The sequence below is a fragment of the Myotis davidii genome, unplaced genomic scaffold (genome assembly GCF_000327345.1).
Source record: "Myotis davidii unplaced genomic scaffold, ASM32734v1 scaffold69, whole genome shotgun sequence".
NCBI classification, from domain to species: Eukaryota; Metazoa; Chordata; class Mammalia; order Chiroptera; family Vespertilionidae; genus Myotis; species Myotis davidii.
The window spans coordinates 2,344,835-2,364,005 of record NW_006300363.1 but is presented as its reverse complement, the minus strand read 5'-3'; the positions used below and the strand labels follow the sequence as shown (position 1 = coordinate 2,364,005).

Here is a 19,171-nt window from a genome sequence, read left to right as displayed (position 1 = left end):
TTAAAAAAAAAAAATAAAATCCAGATGAATAAAAATTCATATACATCAGAAGACATTCACTAATTCCAGTCCAGCTGGTGTGGCTCAGTGGTTGAACATCAACCTATGAACCACGAGGTCATGGTTCAATTCCCAGTCAGGGCACATGCCCAGGTTGCAGGCTTGATCCTCAGTGGGGGGCATGCAGGAGGCAGCCAATCAATGATTCTCTCTCATCACTGACGTTTCTATCTCTCTCTCCCTCTCCCTTCCTCTCTGAAATCACTATCTCTCTCTCTCTATAAAAGCCTAAGTGACCGGTCACTATGACACACACTGACCTCCACGGGGCAGACAATGCAGGAGCTGCCTCCTGGTGCTCAGTGCGCTCCCACAGTGGGAGCGCCGCTCAGCGAGCTTACTGAGCGGCAGTGGCAGCAGGCGCAGCATGGCTAGGATGAGCGGGAGCTGAGCTGTGTCCAGCCCAGGCTCAGGATCCTCCCCAGCCGCCTGCCGCTTCATGCACTACTATATCCCTCAGGGGAGGTCGGGACTGCCGGTTTTGGCCTGATCCCCTGATCCCCTCCCCGTAGGCCACCCCAGTCAAAACTGGCAATCCAACATCCCCCAAGGGGTCCCGGATTCCAAGAGGGCACAGGCCAAGCTAAGGGATCACACTGGTGCACAAATCCGTGCATGCACAGAGAGAGAGAGAGAGAGAGAGAGAGAGAGAGAGAGAGAATATGTGTGTGTGTATATATATAAAAGAAGACATTCACTAATTCCAGAAGTTACCTTCAAACCTTACTATTTAACATGTGACTGGCATTACCTAGTATGCATGAGAGAAATTCAGAATCTTTGGTCCTACCCCAGACCTACTAAATTAGGATCCACAGTTTCTCAAAATTTTCATTTGATTCATATGCTCATTAAAGTTTGAGAAGCTGCCTTAAATAATACATCCTAAAACTGGAGGTGCAGCAAAACCACATGGTAAGCTGTTAAAAAGTGTCAAATTTACAGAGCCCTACGTGAAGCTCAGTACAGTATTTTTATCTTTCTTCTTAGATAATTCTCCTATGCAGCCAAGTTTGAAAACTAGTACTTCACAGAAATTGGATATCCTACTACCAAGCAGAAAGTAAGACTTTTGTGGAAACTCAAGCAACAGAACTAAGGTTGCCTCGTGAGGCATGATCAGAACAGAACTGATATGAAAGGAAGGTGTAAAATTTAATCCAAACACAATAACTAAAAGAGGCTGTCAGAAGACTGGATTAAAAAAATAACAACAAGGAACCACCTGAAAATATGACATAAATGAAAAGTAAAAAGGTGGGAAAAGTTATACCAAACTAATAATATTCCCCCAAAAAGCTGAATTAGCTACATTAATAGATTTTTAAAAGCTAAAGAATATTACCAGGGGTAAAGAAGATCATTTCATAATGATACAGGGGCCAAATATCCAAGACAAAACCATAAGCAAACAACCATAATGTTTATGCACCTAGTAACAAAGCCACAAAGTACATGAAGCATAACCATACAGAACTTCCAGGAGACTGACAACAACACTCCTCTCTTAGTAATCAATAGAACAAGTAGACAGAAAATCAGCAAGGTTATAGAAGATCTTAACATCACTATCAACAAATTTGATCTGACTGACACTATGGAACATTACCCAGCAGCAGCAGAATACACCTTTCTTCCAAAAACACATGGACAATGTTTTGGGCCATAAAACAATCTCAAATGATTTTTTTAAAAATTAGTCATACCTGTTATGTTATCTGACCATAATGGAATTAAATTAAAAACCAGTAACAGAAAAATATCTGGGAAATGCCCCAAATGTTTGAAAATTAAACAGTTTACTTTGAAACAATCCATGGATCAAAGATTAAGTCACAATAGGAATTGGAAAATATTGTGAATTTAATAAAAATACAACAAATCAAAAATTGTGGGATGCAGCTTATAAAGTGCATAGAGGGACACTTATAGCACTAAATGCCTACATTAGAAAAGGAAAGTCTTGCCGAGCCAGCGTGGCTCAGTGGTTGAGAGTCGACCTATGAACCAGGAAGTCATGGTTCGATTCCTAGTCAGGGGCACATGCCTGAGTTGTGGGCTCGATTCCCAGTGTAGGAGGCAGCCAATCTGATTCTCTCTCATCACTGATGTTTCCATCTCTCTCCCTCCCTCCGTTCCTTCCCTTCCTCCCTCCCTCCCTCCTTCCCTCCACTTCCTCTCAGAAATCAATAAAAATATATTTCTTTTTTTTTTAAGTCTCAAGTAAATGATTGTAAGGTAAGTTTCTACTTTCAGAAACCAAAATCAGAGCAAATTAAACCTGAAGCAAGCAGGAGGGAAACAATCAAGAGTAGAACAAAGGTTTACAAGCGGTTATTACACTTTGGTGTTCCTGTGTTCACTGCCACACATCCACCTTTTAAAAGAGTAGAACAAAAGTCAATGAAATACAAAAGTATACACAAAAATCAATACTAGTACACCCACAGGCTGCTTCTCTTAATAGATCAATTAAATGGATTAACACTGGAAGACAAATTTCAATATCAGGAATGAGACAGATAACATTACTATAGACTTTACAGATATTAAAAGGATAAGAAAATATTATGAACACTTTTATATTGATAAATTGAGCTCACATGAAAGAAACTAATTTCTTGAAAGGCATGAATAATCGAAGTCCATTCAAACTGTACAGCCTCAGAAACAGACTCATAGATACAGAGAACAGACTGAGAGCTGTCAGGGAGGAGAGGAGTTGGGGGGCTAGGTGAAAGGATTAAGCAAAAATATTTAAGAACTCACAGACATGGACAATAGTATAGTGATTACCAAAGAGAAAAGAGGGTGGGGGGAGACAGAAGAGGGTAAATGGGAATAAATGGTGATGGAAAGAGACTTGACCTAGGGTGGTAAACACACAATGCAGTTACTGATGACGTGTTATAGAAATGTACAACTGAAACTTATGTAATTTTATTAACCAATGTCACCACAATAAATGTTTAAGAAAGAATGAAAAAAGTATAGCCTTCTATGTATTAAAGAAATTAACTTTCTAGTTAAAAATCTTCCAACAAAAAGAACTCCAAGCCCAGATGACATCACTGAAATATGCTACTAAACTTTTAAAGAAACAATTACAATTCTATACAATCTCTTGCAGAAAACAGGAAAAAAAGAGGCAATACTTTCTGACTCATTTTGAGGCTGGCATTACTCAGATAAGACATTTTAAGAAAACTACAAACAAAACTCCCCAAAAACACAGACATAAAAATCCTCAAAAAACACCATGCATGAGAATTCAGCAAGATATAAAAAATATAACACATCACAACCAAGTAGAGTTTAACTCCTGGAATTAGGCTAGTTCAACATTCAAAAAATTACTCAATAGCCCGGCCAGTGTGGCACAGTGGTTGAGCGTCCACCCAGGAACCATGAGGTAGCAGGTTCTATTCCTGGTCAGGGCACATGCTTGGGTTGTGGCCTCAATCCCCAGTGTGGGGCATGCAGGAGGCAGCCAATCAACGATGTTCCTATCTCTCTCTAACACTTCTGAAAGTCTAGTAAGAACTTTACATTTTAAAAAACATACATTTTTATTGATTTTAGAGAGGAAGGGAGAGGAAGAGAAAGAAACATCAATGATGAGAGAAAAACACTGATTGGCTGCCTCCTGCACACCCCCTCCTGGAGCTCTAGGCTGCAACCCAGGCATGTGCCCTGAAGGGTATGGATCAGTGATCTCCTGGTTCATAGGTCCCCGCTCAACCACTGAGCCACGCCGGTTGGGCCAGAAATGTTATTTTAAAAATGCAAAGCCCAAAAAGAAAATAAATAAATATGCAAAGTTTTTTGCCCTAGCCGGTTTGGCTCAGTGGATAGAACGTCAGCCTACAGACTGAAGGGGCTGAGGTTGGATTCTGGCCAAGGGCACATGCCTGGGTTGCAGGCTTGGTCCCTAGTAGGGAGGCGTGCAGGAGGTAGTCAATTGATGATTCTCTCTCATCACTGATGTTTCTATCTCTCTCTCCCTCTCCCTTCCTCTCTAAAATCAATAAAAAATATATTAAAAAAATAAGTAAATAAATAAGATAAAAATGCAAAGCTTTTACCCTAACCTAATTATCCAAGCCACAGATTAATGAATGTCAAGAGCTCAGAAGGGGATTGGCAAACTATGGCCAGCCACTGCCTATTTTTGTAAATAAAGTTTTATTTGAACACAGCCATGCTTATTTGTTTATCATTCTCTACAGCTGCTTTCTTGCTACAATAGCAGAATTGAGTAGCTGCAGCAAAGACAGTCTGGCCCCCAAAGCCTAAGATATTTACTATATGGCACTTTAAGAGAAAATTTGTCAATCTCCTACCCATTAGATTATCTAGTTCAGCCTATATTTTACAGATAGGTAAATTGAGGCCCACAAAGGAATGACTTCTGTAAGGTCAAACTCAAGCTAAGAAACAATGATGAAATCCATTCTTATCTAGCCAGAAACTTCTCAAAACACACATCTACCCCCGCCCAGTTTGAGAGTGAACCTCAGACTCTCATACCACAAGTGAGTACATTTACCAATAAACTGATGAGGAAAGAACTTTGGGCCTAATTCATATCCAAGAATACCTGCTAAAGGTCTGAGATAAACTTCGGTAGATTCTAGAAAAAGTTAATTTGAAAGCCACATAAACTCAGATTAGGGAAGATTTTAAAACAAGTAAATGATGGTTTAGCCTAAAATAACTGCCAATTCATTTAATTGCCTATTAAATGTAACCCAATAATCCCACTCCTAGAATCTACCCTATGGAAACACCAGTCTGGGTGACCTAAGATAGATCTATCACATTTACAATAGCACCATTTGTAAAAGCAAAGAGGAACTAATGTTTCAATAGGGCTACTTTTCAAGGCAAATCTGAAATTCTTAAAAAGAGCCACATCAAGGGATATGATATCACTGTAAAACTTCAGAATATTGGAGACCATGAAAAGCTTAAACACTTTTAGAAAGGAAAAACAAAACAGGTTAGACATGATGGAAATACTGGTAATCAGAATGGCCCTAGACTTCTCAACAGCAACACTAGATGCTAGAACACAACAAAGCAAACACTCCAAGTAAAACTGATTTTTTTATTTAGGATCCTATACCCAGTCAAACGATTAATCTAGTATTGGGGTTGAAAAGGGCATTTTCAGACACGTAATAAAAAATAAGGGGTAGGGATATTTCTCATGCATCCATCTTAGGAAGCAATTAGAGCTTGTACTGAAAAAAGGAAGTAAACCAAGAAAGATGTAGGACCTAACAAACAGAACCAACATGGGAAAGCAGCAAAACCCTACAGAGCAACAAGCAACAGTTCAGGTGAGAGCAGAAATGCTGAAGGCTGCAGAAGAGAGATCAATAAGGAAAATATGGAATTGCTACATTGGAGAGTTTGGAAAATAGGAAATGGTAAGATATTTTATCTATCTATTTATTTATTTTAATCCTCACTCGAGGATATGTTATTATTGCTTTTTAGAGAGGAAGGGAGAGAGAAAGAAACATCAATCGCCTCATAAATACCCCCAATGGGGGGGGGGGGGGGGGGAGGAGATCCACCTACAGCCTAGGTATGTGCCCTAACCAAGAATCAAATTGGCAAACCTTTGGTGCACCAAACGACGCGGCAACCAGGACAGGAAATGATAAGATATTTTAAAGTAAGGAATAGTACCCTAGGCTAAGTACATAGAACACTAAGCAGTTAAAAAAAAAAGGTGGAGGGAGGTGCAATAATTTCAGGAAAACAATTACAAGGAAAGTAATAACCATAGTGCATTATTTGATTCAAGTGTAAATAACATTTAATAGCCACAATAGTGTAATCAATCCCTCATAACTTATCCTGACCAAGAATCATGCTATATAACTATAATGAGAGCGTAGAAGAAAGTAAGGGTAATTTACCAGGGCTAACTGCTCATTTACTATATAAAAGTCAAGAGAGAAATGTCTAAAATTGATAAATCAAATATAAGCATATCATTTTAAAACAGTGATAATTATCAGAAAAATAAAAACCAGCTACAAGAACTGAAAACCACTGCCTCAAAAAAAAAAGGGGGGCAAAGAAAAAAGATAAAAAGGAAAAAAAAAGAAAACCATTGTCTCTGGAAAGGTAGGAAGAGGTACATCGAAGAACCACTTCTGTTCACTGTGAGTCTTTAATACTATTTTATCAATGTTTATGTACTATTTTGATAAAGATATAATGATATGGGAAAACCCTGCTTTATAACAAATAAAAGAAATCAGTTTAATATGATTAAAGTTACCTTTATTTCTTTTTTCTCTTTTTTAAAATATGTAGATAAAAACATGACATAAAAATGGAATTTTAAAAATACATAAAAACATGTACCGTGGTTATCTTTGGTTGGTAGGATTACACATGATTTTCATTTTCATCTGTTATCATGTGTATTTTCCCAAAAGAGTAAACCCACACTATTTTTGTGATTTTTCATTGTAATTTTAAGTAACAACTTGAGAATAGATGAGAACTCAGGGGAATGAGGGAGACAGAGGGCCATGGGCTGGTTTGAAAACCTGGAAAACTGGTGTTTAAGGAACAGACAGAAAAAGAGGACATGGAGGAAAAAACGAAAGAGCTAGAAGTATCAGGAGTGCTTTCTCCAAACATTGTAAATAATTGAAGTAAATGTATTATTTATTATAGTTCTGGAATAAATCAGATGTTTGATCAACTAAATTTTTTAAATGGAGAAGTTAAACATTTAATATTTCTTAAGTTGTTTTAATGTACATTTTTACTTAAATATTTTTTACCTTATCAGTTGACAGCTTTCAATAGAATAAAATAATACCTTCAACAGACTATAAGTAAGGTCTCTATATCATCAAAGAATCTCCATCTTCAACTCAGGAAGAAATCAACAGGTAACAATAGCTAATATTTACTGAACCAGGCATTTCATATGCATTAACCCATTTAACCATCACAACATCTTGAATAAGTACTCTATCTCCATTTTATGAATAAGGAAAGTGAGGCACAAAGATTGGGCAAATTGCCCATCATCACAGAGCCCAGATTCAAACCTATGAAACCTGGATTCAGGTTCTTCACTCTTTAAATCTCCATGCTACCTGCTTTGGTCTCTAAAATTTTTCTTACGTTCATAAAATACATGTCTAGAATCCTCAGCTGCTCATCCATCATGATAATCTAAAATTCTGTGTTTGGCTTACATATGTCCGCGCCTCTAATGCCTGGCACAAGTCCTCACACGGACAATGTGAAAATCAACTCCACTCACACTGGTCCTTCTCTTACAGAACCTTCTGGAATTAATTCTTCAAGCTGGCCTAAGGCAATCCAGCTCTTTCATTTTAAGAGAACTTTGTTTCTTTGTTGTTTTTAAATCCTCACCTGAGGATATTTTCCCACTGATTTTTAGAGAGTGAAGGGGAAAGAGGAGGCGGCGAGAGAGAGAGAGAAATATGGACGTGAGAGAGAGATATCGACCGGTTGCCTCCTGCAACCAAGGTACGTGCCTTCGATAGGGAATGGAACCCACGACCACTGGGCAAAACCGGCCAGGGAAAGAACTTTGTTTTAAGACTACAGTACCAAAGAGCCTTTCCCAAGAACCGACAAGATGGCGGACGTGGAGCAGAAAAGAAAGCGAACCTCGGACTGCGCCCATGTTGAACAGCTGCTGGACGAGCTATGAGTATCGGGATGCAGCTGCACAGCGCCCCACAGCGGGTGGCGGCTGACCCGGGCCTGCAAAGGAAGCAGCACTTTGCTGAGGAAGCCGAGCGCCTGCGCAAGGAGGAGGTGCCGCCCAACGAGAAGCCCAAAGTGATGAAGCCACACATTCGGGACATGATCACCCTGACTGAGATGGTTGGTGGCACTGTGGGCATCTACAACGGCAAGACTTTCAACCAGGTGGAAAGCAACCGAGATGACTGATGGGCCACTACCTGGGCAATTCTCCATCACCTACAAGCAAGTGAAGCACTGCCAGCCAGCACCAGGGCCTCCCACTCCTCTATTGTCATCCCCCTCACGTAGCCAAGAAGGGCACAGACATATCTTATATTTAAAAAAAGAAAAGAAAGAAAAAACTATTGTAACAAACAAAATGAGTCTGCTTAAGATGATTTTATTAAAACTGCATTTGTAACCGAAACCAGTTTGGCTCAGTGGATAGAGCGTCGGCCTGCGAACTGAGGGGTCCCAGGTTCGATTCCGGTCGAGGGCATGTACCTGGGTTGCGGGCACATCCCCACTAGGAGATGTGCAGAAGGCAGCTGATCGATGTATCTCTCTCATCGATGTTTCTAATTCTCTATCTCTCTCCCTTCCTCTCTGTGAAAAATCAGTAAAATATATTTAAAAAAAAAACAAACTGCATTTGTAATGGTCCAGCTGTTCCATTCCTAGGATATACCCAAAATAAAAACATATTGTACAGGCAAAAATCTATACACGAATTATTTGCAGCAGCATTATTCATAATAGACAAAAAGTGAAAACATGAACTGGTGAATATAGGACTGGTATATGCTATAACATGTATGGACCTTGAAAACAATATGCTAAGTGAAAGAAGCCACATAGTATATGTCTCCATTTATATAAAATGTCCAGAAGAGACATATCAGCAGAGAATGAAAGTAGTGGTTGCCAAGGGATGGAGAGAGGGAGAAGGATAGGGTAGGGAGTGAGTGCTATAGTATGGAATCCCACGGGCACGGGGGGGGGGGGGAGGCAGCCCATCAATGATTCTCATCATTAATGTTTCTATCTTTCTCTCCCTCTCCTTTCCTCTGAAATTAATAAAGATATACTAAAATCATTGATCAGCTGCCTCCTGCATGCCCCACACTGGGGATTGAGCCCACATGTGCCCTGACCGGGAATCAAACCTTGATCTCTTGGCTCATGTCGACACTCAACCACTGCACAACACCGGCTGTGCCATTTTCTTCTTTTAATTCTCATGTTTAAGTTCTTCAGGTACTTATACCTGAAAACAAATCTCATTACTTTCCCCTTTTTTTAAATTTCAGAGAAGAAGGGCAATGGAGAGAGAGAGAAACATCAATGATGAGAATCATTGATTGGCTGCCTCCTGCACGCCCCTTATTGGGAATCAAGCATACAACCCCGGCATGTGCCCTTGACTGGAATTGAACCCAGGACCCCCTTCAGTGCTCAGGCTCTATCCACTGAGCCAAACCAGCTAGGGTTCATTAATTTCCCTTATAAAGTTGAATTCCTATGGCTACTTACTGAAAGCAGTACCATTCTTACAGAGGCATATTTGATGCATTCCTCTCTCTGTCTACACTTGTGATGTTGTTGAGGCACAGAGAACTCTGAAGCACTTCCTGAATTGATCTTCCATCCAGAGCTACTAAACCCATCCAGGTCCCCATCAGCTATATCTCATTCTCTTCCAACCTATCTTGCAGAACAGAATCTATGCTAAACTTTCTAACATCCCACGGAAATCATTTCCCACTTGTTTTTAGGTCTTCTGATTGATCCCCAATACCTGCAAATAAAATAGATTTGAAATAGATTGGTGGGGAGGTGCTCCAGAAACTATCTCCTCCAGTTTCATACTTCTGCATGGTACTGATGGAGCTATAACATACCCCTGAGTGTTCCAGGAGTGAAAAATGACTGAGGACTACTGATCTAACCCAATCCTTACCCTACAGATAAGGAAGGAAAAATACAAATGCTCCAGTATGGTTGTGTAGGTCCTGCCCAACACAGAGCTTTACAGTTTATTTCCTATTCACACATACAAGCTCTTACTAAACCAGGTTACTTAAGACTGCCCACATTTTAAAATCAGTGGCTTAGTTAATGCTGCTCCTTCCCTCCACCTGTCCATCCTCACTGTCCACATGCTCATCCAGGAAGCATACATCCCACAACAACTCCACCAGTAGGGTATGATCTCGACCACCTTTAAACTTCCACTACCCTTTGTACCTCACTTGTAGCAATCAGAAATTACAAATATACTGAAAAGATAATTTGGTTGACAGCGATGGATATAAATACTGCCAAACTAGTAACAAACTCTGCTTTTCAGATATAAGTCTATAGTTCATTCATGGCATCTATACCACTGATTTCTACTGTCATAACCCTTAGAGGACATAAATCCCAGAATAACACCAGAGCTTTCGCTTTCTGTAATCATCAGAAGTTCCTAATTTCATATTCCAGTTAAGAATCTTCAGAAGTCCCATACAAGTTAAATGCAAGAACTAGTCTAGTTCAACTATGACTTAAATTTTTTAAATTAGCAAATGCTAGATTTGAAGGTTCTGTCAGAACTTTTCCAAATGCCTATTCAAAATAGGTTTTCTATACAATCCTTCAAGGTATTGGCAGAGTATGTCATAGAACCTAAAGGCTAGCTCTGGCCAGTGTGGCTCAGTTGGTTGAATGTTGTACTGTGCACCCAAAGGTTGCTTGTTCAATTCCCAGTTAGGGCACATGTCCAGGTTTCAGGTTCAGTCCTGGTCAGTGCTTATGGGAGGCAACCAATCAATGTTCCTCTCTCACATTGATGTTCCTCTCTCTCTCTCTCTCTCTCTCTTTCTCTCTCTCTCTCTCTCTCTCTCTCTCTCAGAAATCAATAAAAATATACTTTTTAAAAAATAAAAGCCTTATTTAGCCAAATACCTCTAAGTTAAGCAAAACTAGATGATTTCAATTTTGTATTACCAAATTTTCATGTGAGTACCTTACATACCCATTTAATTTTTTTCTTCATAAAAGGAAAACATTTAATCTTCAGTTAATAAATCCTTTTAAATCTATGATTTTAGAAAATTAAGCTAGTAACGTCAACCAGTGTCTTTGCACCATCCAGTTATACTACCTACAATGTACTTAATAGATGAATAAGTTATTTCTTTTTTTAAATATATTTTATTGATTTTTTACAGAGAGGAAGGGAGAGAGATAGAGAGTCAGAAACATCGATGAGAGAGAAAGATCGATCAGCTGCCTCCTGCACACTCCCCACTGGGTGTGTGCCTGCAACGAAGGTACATGCCCTTGACCGGAATCGAACCTGGGACCCTTGAGTCCGCAGGCCGACGCTCTATCCATTGAGCCAAACCGGTTAGGGCATAAGTTATTTCTTATACTAGAAATTTATTACTTAAGTCAACATTCTAGTTTATAAAATTAATCTAAATTACCAATAAAGTACATACCTCTTTTAGCCTTGACAGTACAGCAGGATTCAAATAATATTTCTTTAGGTGCTTCTGAAATATTTTAAACCAACACTAGAATATTTTTACTTCCAAAGCATATACTCATATACACATTTATCTAACCAACATCTTTCCAGCCTTTATCGTCTGTAAATACAGACAAAAATAAAAAACACTCTATCTACAAAGAAAAATTAGGAATTACTTTACTATAAAATGCTTCTAGAAGTCTTAATTGTGTTTATTTTTTAAAAACAACTGTAATGTTAGACTTGTGTGCATGTAAATAATTAAGGTACATTATAATTGTAGTTTAAAAGTTGTACATGATAAGACATATTTTGTTTTTACTGTATGTTTTCACTGAATGATCTATTCCCCATCCTAAGGCAAGCATGAATAAAATTAGGTTAAATGTTAAAAAAAAAAAAAAAAACCACACACACACACACACACACACACACACACAAAACTAATAAAACGAGTGCTTACCCCAAACAACTCACTGTCATGCACTGTTACTTTCTAGACAAGGGACATAGTCTAAAAGTTTAGAACACAATATATATTATTCCTTTTACCATAATCTTGAGAAATAATGTGTTTCAAAAGTAAAACATCCAGCAAGTTAACACCCATCCAATAAAGAAAGGAAAATGCCTGGCAAGCAAAACACACTAACCCTACTACTAAAAACATTCACTGGTCACTTGCATATTAACATCTAATTAGACCAGTTTTTAGTTTTCCAAATCTAAAATATTTAAGAGTTATGGCACTCAGTGAAGAATTATCAAAACTTTATCTATTACAAGTTCTCACTAATCTTTGATGAGTACCTGCTACTGCTATATTCAAGACACTTTGCTAGGAAATGCAAAGGATGTAAGATTAATATAAGGGTATATAATCCTTAAATTCATACAAAGATAGGAGAAGTATTATAATCACTTTTTCCCCCCCCAAGCCCCTGGCTCAGGGCCTGGCATAATAAATGCTCAATAAATGTTATAAGGGGGGGGAAAAAGGAAACACCCAACCACAGATTATAATTTAACTCAGCATACACACAGCTATCAATCCTAAATATTATTTGCTAGGCCTTCTAAGAGAAGCTAAGGATAGCTGAACTGCCCTGCCAAAACGCCCTGGGATAATTAATTCAGTCTCCAACTGTCTTTCAAATGTGGGCTCTTTGTTAAAGTAAAAACTATAACTACAGAAGATGTATTAAAATCAAATTGGCATGAAATGAAAACTGGCATAGTCCCCTCTACATGCAATAAATACTTGGCACTTGATTCATTCCCTTCATTCTCCATCCAGCAAGCCTCCCCGCCCCCCAATTAAAATACAGGCAGATACGTTCTTTCTGTGAGGCAAAAGAAGTTACCTTTTTCATTTGCTGTTAGGACAGTCTAAATGGGATTACATCTGGCTTAATATTCACACTCCTCCAATAAGTATTAAAGCATGTATAAAAAATGGAAACATTTAAACTTATTTAACCACTTCTACTACCCTAGTCTCTTTTTAAAAAGCAAGTGATACAACTTACTTTCTTAAGATCCAATTTCCTCATAAACTTTACTTTGTAAAAGCACTTAAAACGGGACTCTAGCTAATACAGATTAACAAACATAAAGGACAAATCTTGTAGGTTGTTGCTAGAAGTGATGCTTTTTTCACAATCTAGTAAGATGCAACTCCATATTTAATACAAAGCAGCAATTGTGTGCTTTAAAAAAAAAATGTATCTAAGCACCAACCTAGAGAAACTTTCTGTGAGAAATCTGGAGTCACCATGAAGAAATGCATTACAGATCCAGCAGGACTTTCGTCCTTCGAAATGGGATAAAAAGAAAAAGCCATTTTCTAATAAACCCCCCTATACTTTTGCTGTGTGACTTAGAAGTTGGTCCAAAGGTTCATCTTCAGCAATGACGCCTGCTACCCGTTCTCCCGCAACAGGTGACACGGCACGGCACGGCATTTCTCGAGCAAAGCACCAGGATCAGACCGGCAAGACGCCTGTTCCTGCGATGTCTTATTACTTTTATTTTGGATCTTACCAAAATGGCTTTGAATAGGATAAATTTCCACGTTTGTTTTTGGTCTTGTGTGGTTTTCTGCTTTTGCTTTTTAATCAGCCTTTCTCGAGCAACTGGGGCACGAGCCCATTCGCACCCAAGAATAAAAACAAACCCAGGACCCGAGAAGGCTCCCCTGCAAACCCCGGACTGATCCGTTTCCTCGACACGATTTTAACACCGGACCAAGGCTCTGGGTGGGGAAAGAAGCCTGGGGCGAGCGCCACAACCTGTCTCCAGCCTCAATTCCCTTTTAAGGAACAGCTATACGATAAGTCAACACCTAAAACAAGCCCCACTCGAAATGCGGAGGGGTCTGCAAAAACAAGAGCCCCCTTTCACTCCAAAGCAGCCAAACCCACACCAGGGGAGGAAAATAAGTGCAGCGGACACGCGTGAGCCAAAGTTTCGATCCTGCCCCAACGAGACGCTGCCCCGGCACCAACGGGGAAGAGGAAAAGCAGGGGGTGGGGGGCCGAGAAAGAGCGAGCGAGCGAGCGTGTGGCCTGCAAACTGCAACAATGCAATCTCCATTTTGAACAATGAGCCTCTTTCCTCCGGTAAATCTAGTTATGTTGTGTGTGCTGTTGTTGTTTTTTTGTCGCTGGATGCAGCGGCGCATTTCCCCTCCGCCGGGGCGAGGCGGGGGTGGGGGAGCCCCGAGGGGAGCGAGCGCGGGGGAGGTCGCGGGCGGAGGGGAGGGAGCCCGCACCGGGGCCGGGCGGGTACCTGGAGTGCTGCTGTAGGTGCTGTGGCTCCTGAAGCTGCTCTCCGTGCAGTAGCTGGCGTCGTCGTCATCGTCTTCCATCTCCTCCGGGTAATCGGAGTCATCGTCGTCCTCTTCCATCTCGTCTTCCTCGTCGCCCTCCGAGTCCTGGGTCTCCTCGGCGTCGCCGTCCTCCTCCTCGGAGACCATGTCCTCCTCCTCCTCGCTCTCGTGGTCATCGTACACCACTTTGTTGCCAAGTGTTGAATGACTAATATCCAGGTCTATGATGATTTACTTGTCCTTTCTTGTCAGGCACTATGCAATGCCTTTCTACTTAAACAGTTATACACATTTGCATAGGTTCTTGGAACTGAAAATACTGAGTAGAGAAACATACTATTTTTAAGGCTTGTTTGAAATTATCAACTTGATTTTTAGAAAAGTTTAATCAATTTACATTTTTAAAGTGTTTTACAGGAGTCTCAATATCACTGCAACTTTGTACTGAATATACAGGACTTTAAAGTTCTTGCTGGACTGATAGAAGAGTAACTGTATCTGTTTATAATACTCTAGTTTTAGAGAGAAGAATAAGCATTTTAAGAAAATGTTTCAAAACTTAAAATACTTTATCAGTCATTGTCATTTCCATTTTAAAAATTATCTACTGTAAGTAAAATCTCTTTATCCAAGGAGTGACAAGGTTGGAAGAAAAAAGTTAGAGCCTTACCTCACATCACAAGAAATAAGAAATTCCATATTTAGTTTGAAGATGACTTTTTAAATTTTATTTTGTTATATTTTTTCATAGCCTTTTATACCCTCTATGTCCTCTACCACCTCCATCCATTCCCTTCCATCCCCATAATCACCACACTATTAAATTTTTTAAATCATAATAATAAGAATAAAAGCCCTCTCCGCCGGGCCTGCTCCCCGTGTCGCCCCTCCCCTGGCTCGGAGGGGAGGGGAGGGCAGGGGAGCCCCCAAATGTGTCCCTCTCCCGCCTCTTTGGGGAAGCTGATGCTAACAGAGCCGGGGGGTTCGCGGAGGGGGCGACTCGAGCTACCGCGGGGACCAGGCTTCGCCAGCGACGGAGGGAAATGAACTGGGGGGCGGGGAGAGGAGCTCCGGGAATGTGCAACTCACGGGGCTCGGTCCTCGGGAGTCCTGCAAGTGGGTCCCAGGGGCAAGTGCTTGGGGGCTGTGGCCGGTGCCGCGCCCGGGTCGCCTGCCCCTCGGCGGGGCGCCAGGACTCCAACCACTAGAGACCCCACCCGGAAGCCTCGCATAAACCCCAGGACGAACTACATTCGTCTCCGTCCTCTTCCCGGGACGCCCCCTGGAAACACCTCCGGGAGAAAGAGCGCCTTCCTGCCCAAAACCTGCTTCAGAACGTCTGTCTGTGTTGCCAGGAAGTAACGTGCATCTTTTCACCTCCCTCGTCAGCGGGTCTCTGCTCAGCCCAGGGGAGGAATCGAGGTGATGAAATGATAGGCACCCCCAGACCAAACCAGGGAGACTCGGAATCAACCCACGAGTGCGCAAGCAAGGGAAACAACAAAGTCGATGTTTCTCCCTTCCTTCCTCTCTCTCAAATCTAAAAAAAAAAAAAAGATGTAGTTAACAGGATTCTGTCCACTGAGTGGCTCACTACAGTCTAGTTACAGGGATAGAAAGAAAGCAAATGTGAAATGCAAATGAATCTCAGAGGGTAGGAGGGTAGGAGGGTGGGTGGGAAGAGATTAACCAAAGAACTTGTATGCACAACCCATAGACACAGACAATAGGGTGGTGAAGGCCTGGGGCCGGGTGTGGGTGAGGGCTGGAAGGGGCCAATTTGGGGAAAAGAGGGCACTTGGGATAGTTTCAACAATAAAGATGAAGAAAGAAAGAAAATTCCTGGCCACGTTTAGCTCAGTGGTTGAGCGTGGACCTATAAGCCAGGAGGTCGAGATTTGATCCCAGGTCAGAGCACATGCGGGGGTTACAGTCTGGATCCCCAGTAGGGGGCGTGCAGGAGGCAGCCAAGCAATGGTTCTCTCATCATTGATGTTCCTAGTTCTCTCTCCCTCTGAAATCAATACAAACATATTTTAAAAAAAAGAAAATGTAAAATACAAGCATTAATTGAAAATTTAGTTTGTTCAGTATAATTCAGTTAAGCACCAAGGGTGACAAACATGCCTTCAGAGTCCGGTTAAGTAATGAAAGTAAATAAAGTGGGCAAGGTGAGGACTTTGTCAAATGGAGGTGCCTGTGTTTTGTTTTAAGAAGAAAGCTGTGGGCCCTGGGGCATGTGGCTTAGTTGGTAAGAGCGTATCCATACACCAAAAGGTTGCAGGTTCAATTCCCAGACACATCAAAGTTTCCCTTTCTCTAAAATCAATGAGAATGTCCTCGGGTGAGGATTAAAAAAAGGGGGAAGCTGTGGGAATATGGGTTTAAAATGGCTAGATCTTCCAGTTTTCAAGAGAAGGTGCCAATGGGCATTGCATCTGAAATCTCATGATTTTTAAAATGTTGGCAACTGAGTCAATTTTTTAAAAGCACTTCAGATTGAGCAAAATACATGCAGTTCAGATATAGCCCAGAATCTACAAGTTTGCAACCCGTATCCTGCACTGTGTAAAGTACAGTCCCATGTACTATAGGAAAAATATTAGAAATGGTGACAGCCTTCAGAGTTCATAAGCTATTTGTGGAGGAGGCCGATTTATGAAAAAAAAAAATTACTAGAGATGACACAACAAGAGGTATTTTTATATTCTTGGTGTTTTTAATTGCAAGCAACAGAAACACTGGCTCATTTGAGAAGGATATTGACACCTCCAGAGTCGCTAGTTGTAAGTATAAATGGAATCCAAGCTCTCAAGCTGTTTGTCTTCCAGCTGGTCTCTGGAGCTGTGTATTCCGTGGGACATTCTACTATTTCATAAAGCCAGCCACTTCTGGTTATTGGGGTCCACAACAGGGCTAGCCAATCCGACAACCAGTTTCCTCTTTCTCTAAAGTTAGTCCCTTGGTCAGATGCTGTTATGGACTGTGTCTCCCCCACCCCCCAAATTCACATGTGGAATCCCTGCCCACCCAATGTGATGGTATTAGGAGGTGGAGCCTTTGGGAAATCATTAGGATTAGATGAGATCATGAAGGTGGAGCCCGCATGAATGGGATTAATTCCCTTATAAGAGCATGAGAGAGGTTGCTTTCCTGCTGCTCTCTGCTTTGTGAGGACACAGTGAGAAGTTGGCAGTCTGCAACCAGAATCCAACCATGCTGGCACCCTGATCCAAAACTTCCAGCCTTCAGAACTGTGAGAAATAAATTTCTGTTGTTTATCAGCCACCCAGGCTATGGTAATTTGTTATAGTAGCCTGAACTGAGACAGATGCCATGATGTGTAAGATAATCATGATGGCAAATAAGGTATTCAGTAGACCCATGTAGGAGAATGATGGTAAAAGCAAGGCTGGTGGGAAAAGCAAATCCAAATTCAGTATAAACCTCTTTCCAATGTGGTTGACTCACTGTACCCACCATGATCCGAAGAATCCTATATAATAAAAGCCTAATATGCAAATTGTCCCCTCCACCTGGAGTTTGACCAGGAGTTTGACCAGGGGGCAGGGCCAGCTGGCCAACTGCCTGTGGCCCCTCCTCGCAGCTGGCCTCAGTGGCAGGCAGCTGGGGAAAGGAAAGCCCCAGCCAGCAGCCTCTAGGGAGCCTACCCATGCACGAATTTCGTGCGCTGGGCCTCTAGTCCATTATAATGATTCACTCTAAAACAGACACTCGGTAGTGGCACTAGCGAGGTCAGCCTTGCCCAGGAGAAGCCCATGATGCACTCATGACCCCAATAAGTAGTCACTGGCTTGACTAGGGAAGAAACTTGCCCTTCATCTACAGGGTGAGCCTTTTTTTTATTTTTTATTTTAGAGTGGGTCTTCTTGTCCACTCTTTAGCAGTGGAGACATTGATAAGTATTCATACAGAACACAAACACTCCCTAGCTCTGTTCTGAGACCCTCATCTATGTCCTCTCTCCTGAACCTCCTTCTCATCAAAGTCCTTGACCACCTGGCTCATGAAATGGTACAGAGTCTTTCTCGAGGCAAAGGGAACCACAAGAGTACGCCCCAAAGCTCGGCCCACTGGGAAGATTTCCTTTAACCATTGTCCTTCAAGACCACTTGCCTAACCTGGCCGGCGGCATAGCTCAGTGGTTGGGCATTGATCTAGAACCAGGAGGTCACGGTTCCATTTCCAGTCAGGGCACATGCCTGGGTTTTGGGCTCAATCCCCAGTGTGGGGTGTGCAGGAGGCAGCCGATCAATGTTTCTCTCTCATCATTGATGTTTTTTATCTACCTCTCCTTTCCTCTCTAAAATCAATAAAAATGTATAAAAAAAAAAAAAAAGACACTTGCCTAGTGCAGCTCTAACACCTAGCAGTAAACTGAGCTCAGATGTTACCCTCCTTAGTCACCTGGTCATGGGAGATTTCCATACGATTATGGATTGAGGGAGGGTGGCAGTAAAACGGGAGTAAACACCCTGGGTGTTGCATGTCTGCGCCTTCTTCAGGGCCTGCTCAGACCTGCTCTTATATTCCATGTCCTCTTGAGGAAAGGAGAGCTACTGGGCACTTTGTGGTTAAGTGGACATACACTTAGTTCATGATAAGCCAAATAGGTTACCTGGTCAGCCGGTGCTCCATGGCCAGGCTTTCACTCTTTGGAAGGGCCCAGGAGCAATTTAAAAACAAGTTTCCAGTCCTGGCCAGTGTTACTAAGTGTTTGGCACCCAAAGATCACAGTTTGATTCCCAGTCAGACTTGCAGGTTCTCTGTAACCCCGTAGGGGCATATGGGGAGGCAACCGATAGATGTGTCTCACATCAAAGCGTCTCTCTCCCCCACTCCCCATTTCCATCCCTCCCTTTCATGCTCTCTAAAAATAAATGGGGAATAAATATCCTTGGTGAGGATTAACAAAAATATATAAAATTTATATATAATAAAACCAGTTTCCCAAAAAAAGGATAGTTATTAGCCAGAGA

At 41.4% G+C, this 19,171-nt stretch overlaps 1 protein-coding gene across 11 annotated transcripts in view; it reads right to left on the bottom strand.

Moving 5' to 3' along the window:
- The window catches only part of BPTF (bromodomain PHD finger transcription factor), a 134,486-nt gene extending 120,126 nt beyond the window's left edge, over positions 1 to 14,360 (bottom strand). For all 11 annotated transcript variants that reach the window (XM_006776681.2, XM_006776683.2, XM_015572437.1 and 8 more), the window contains exon 1: positions 14,132 to 14,360. In XM_006776681.2, coding sequence (XP_006776744.1) covers positions 14,132 to 14,318 — 187 coding nt within the window. In that variant the 5' untranslated portion in view covers positions 14,319 to 14,360. The remainder of the gene's footprint in view (positions 1 to 14,131) is intronic.
- Between the last annotated feature and the right edge of the window lie 4,811 nt (positions 14,361 to 19,171).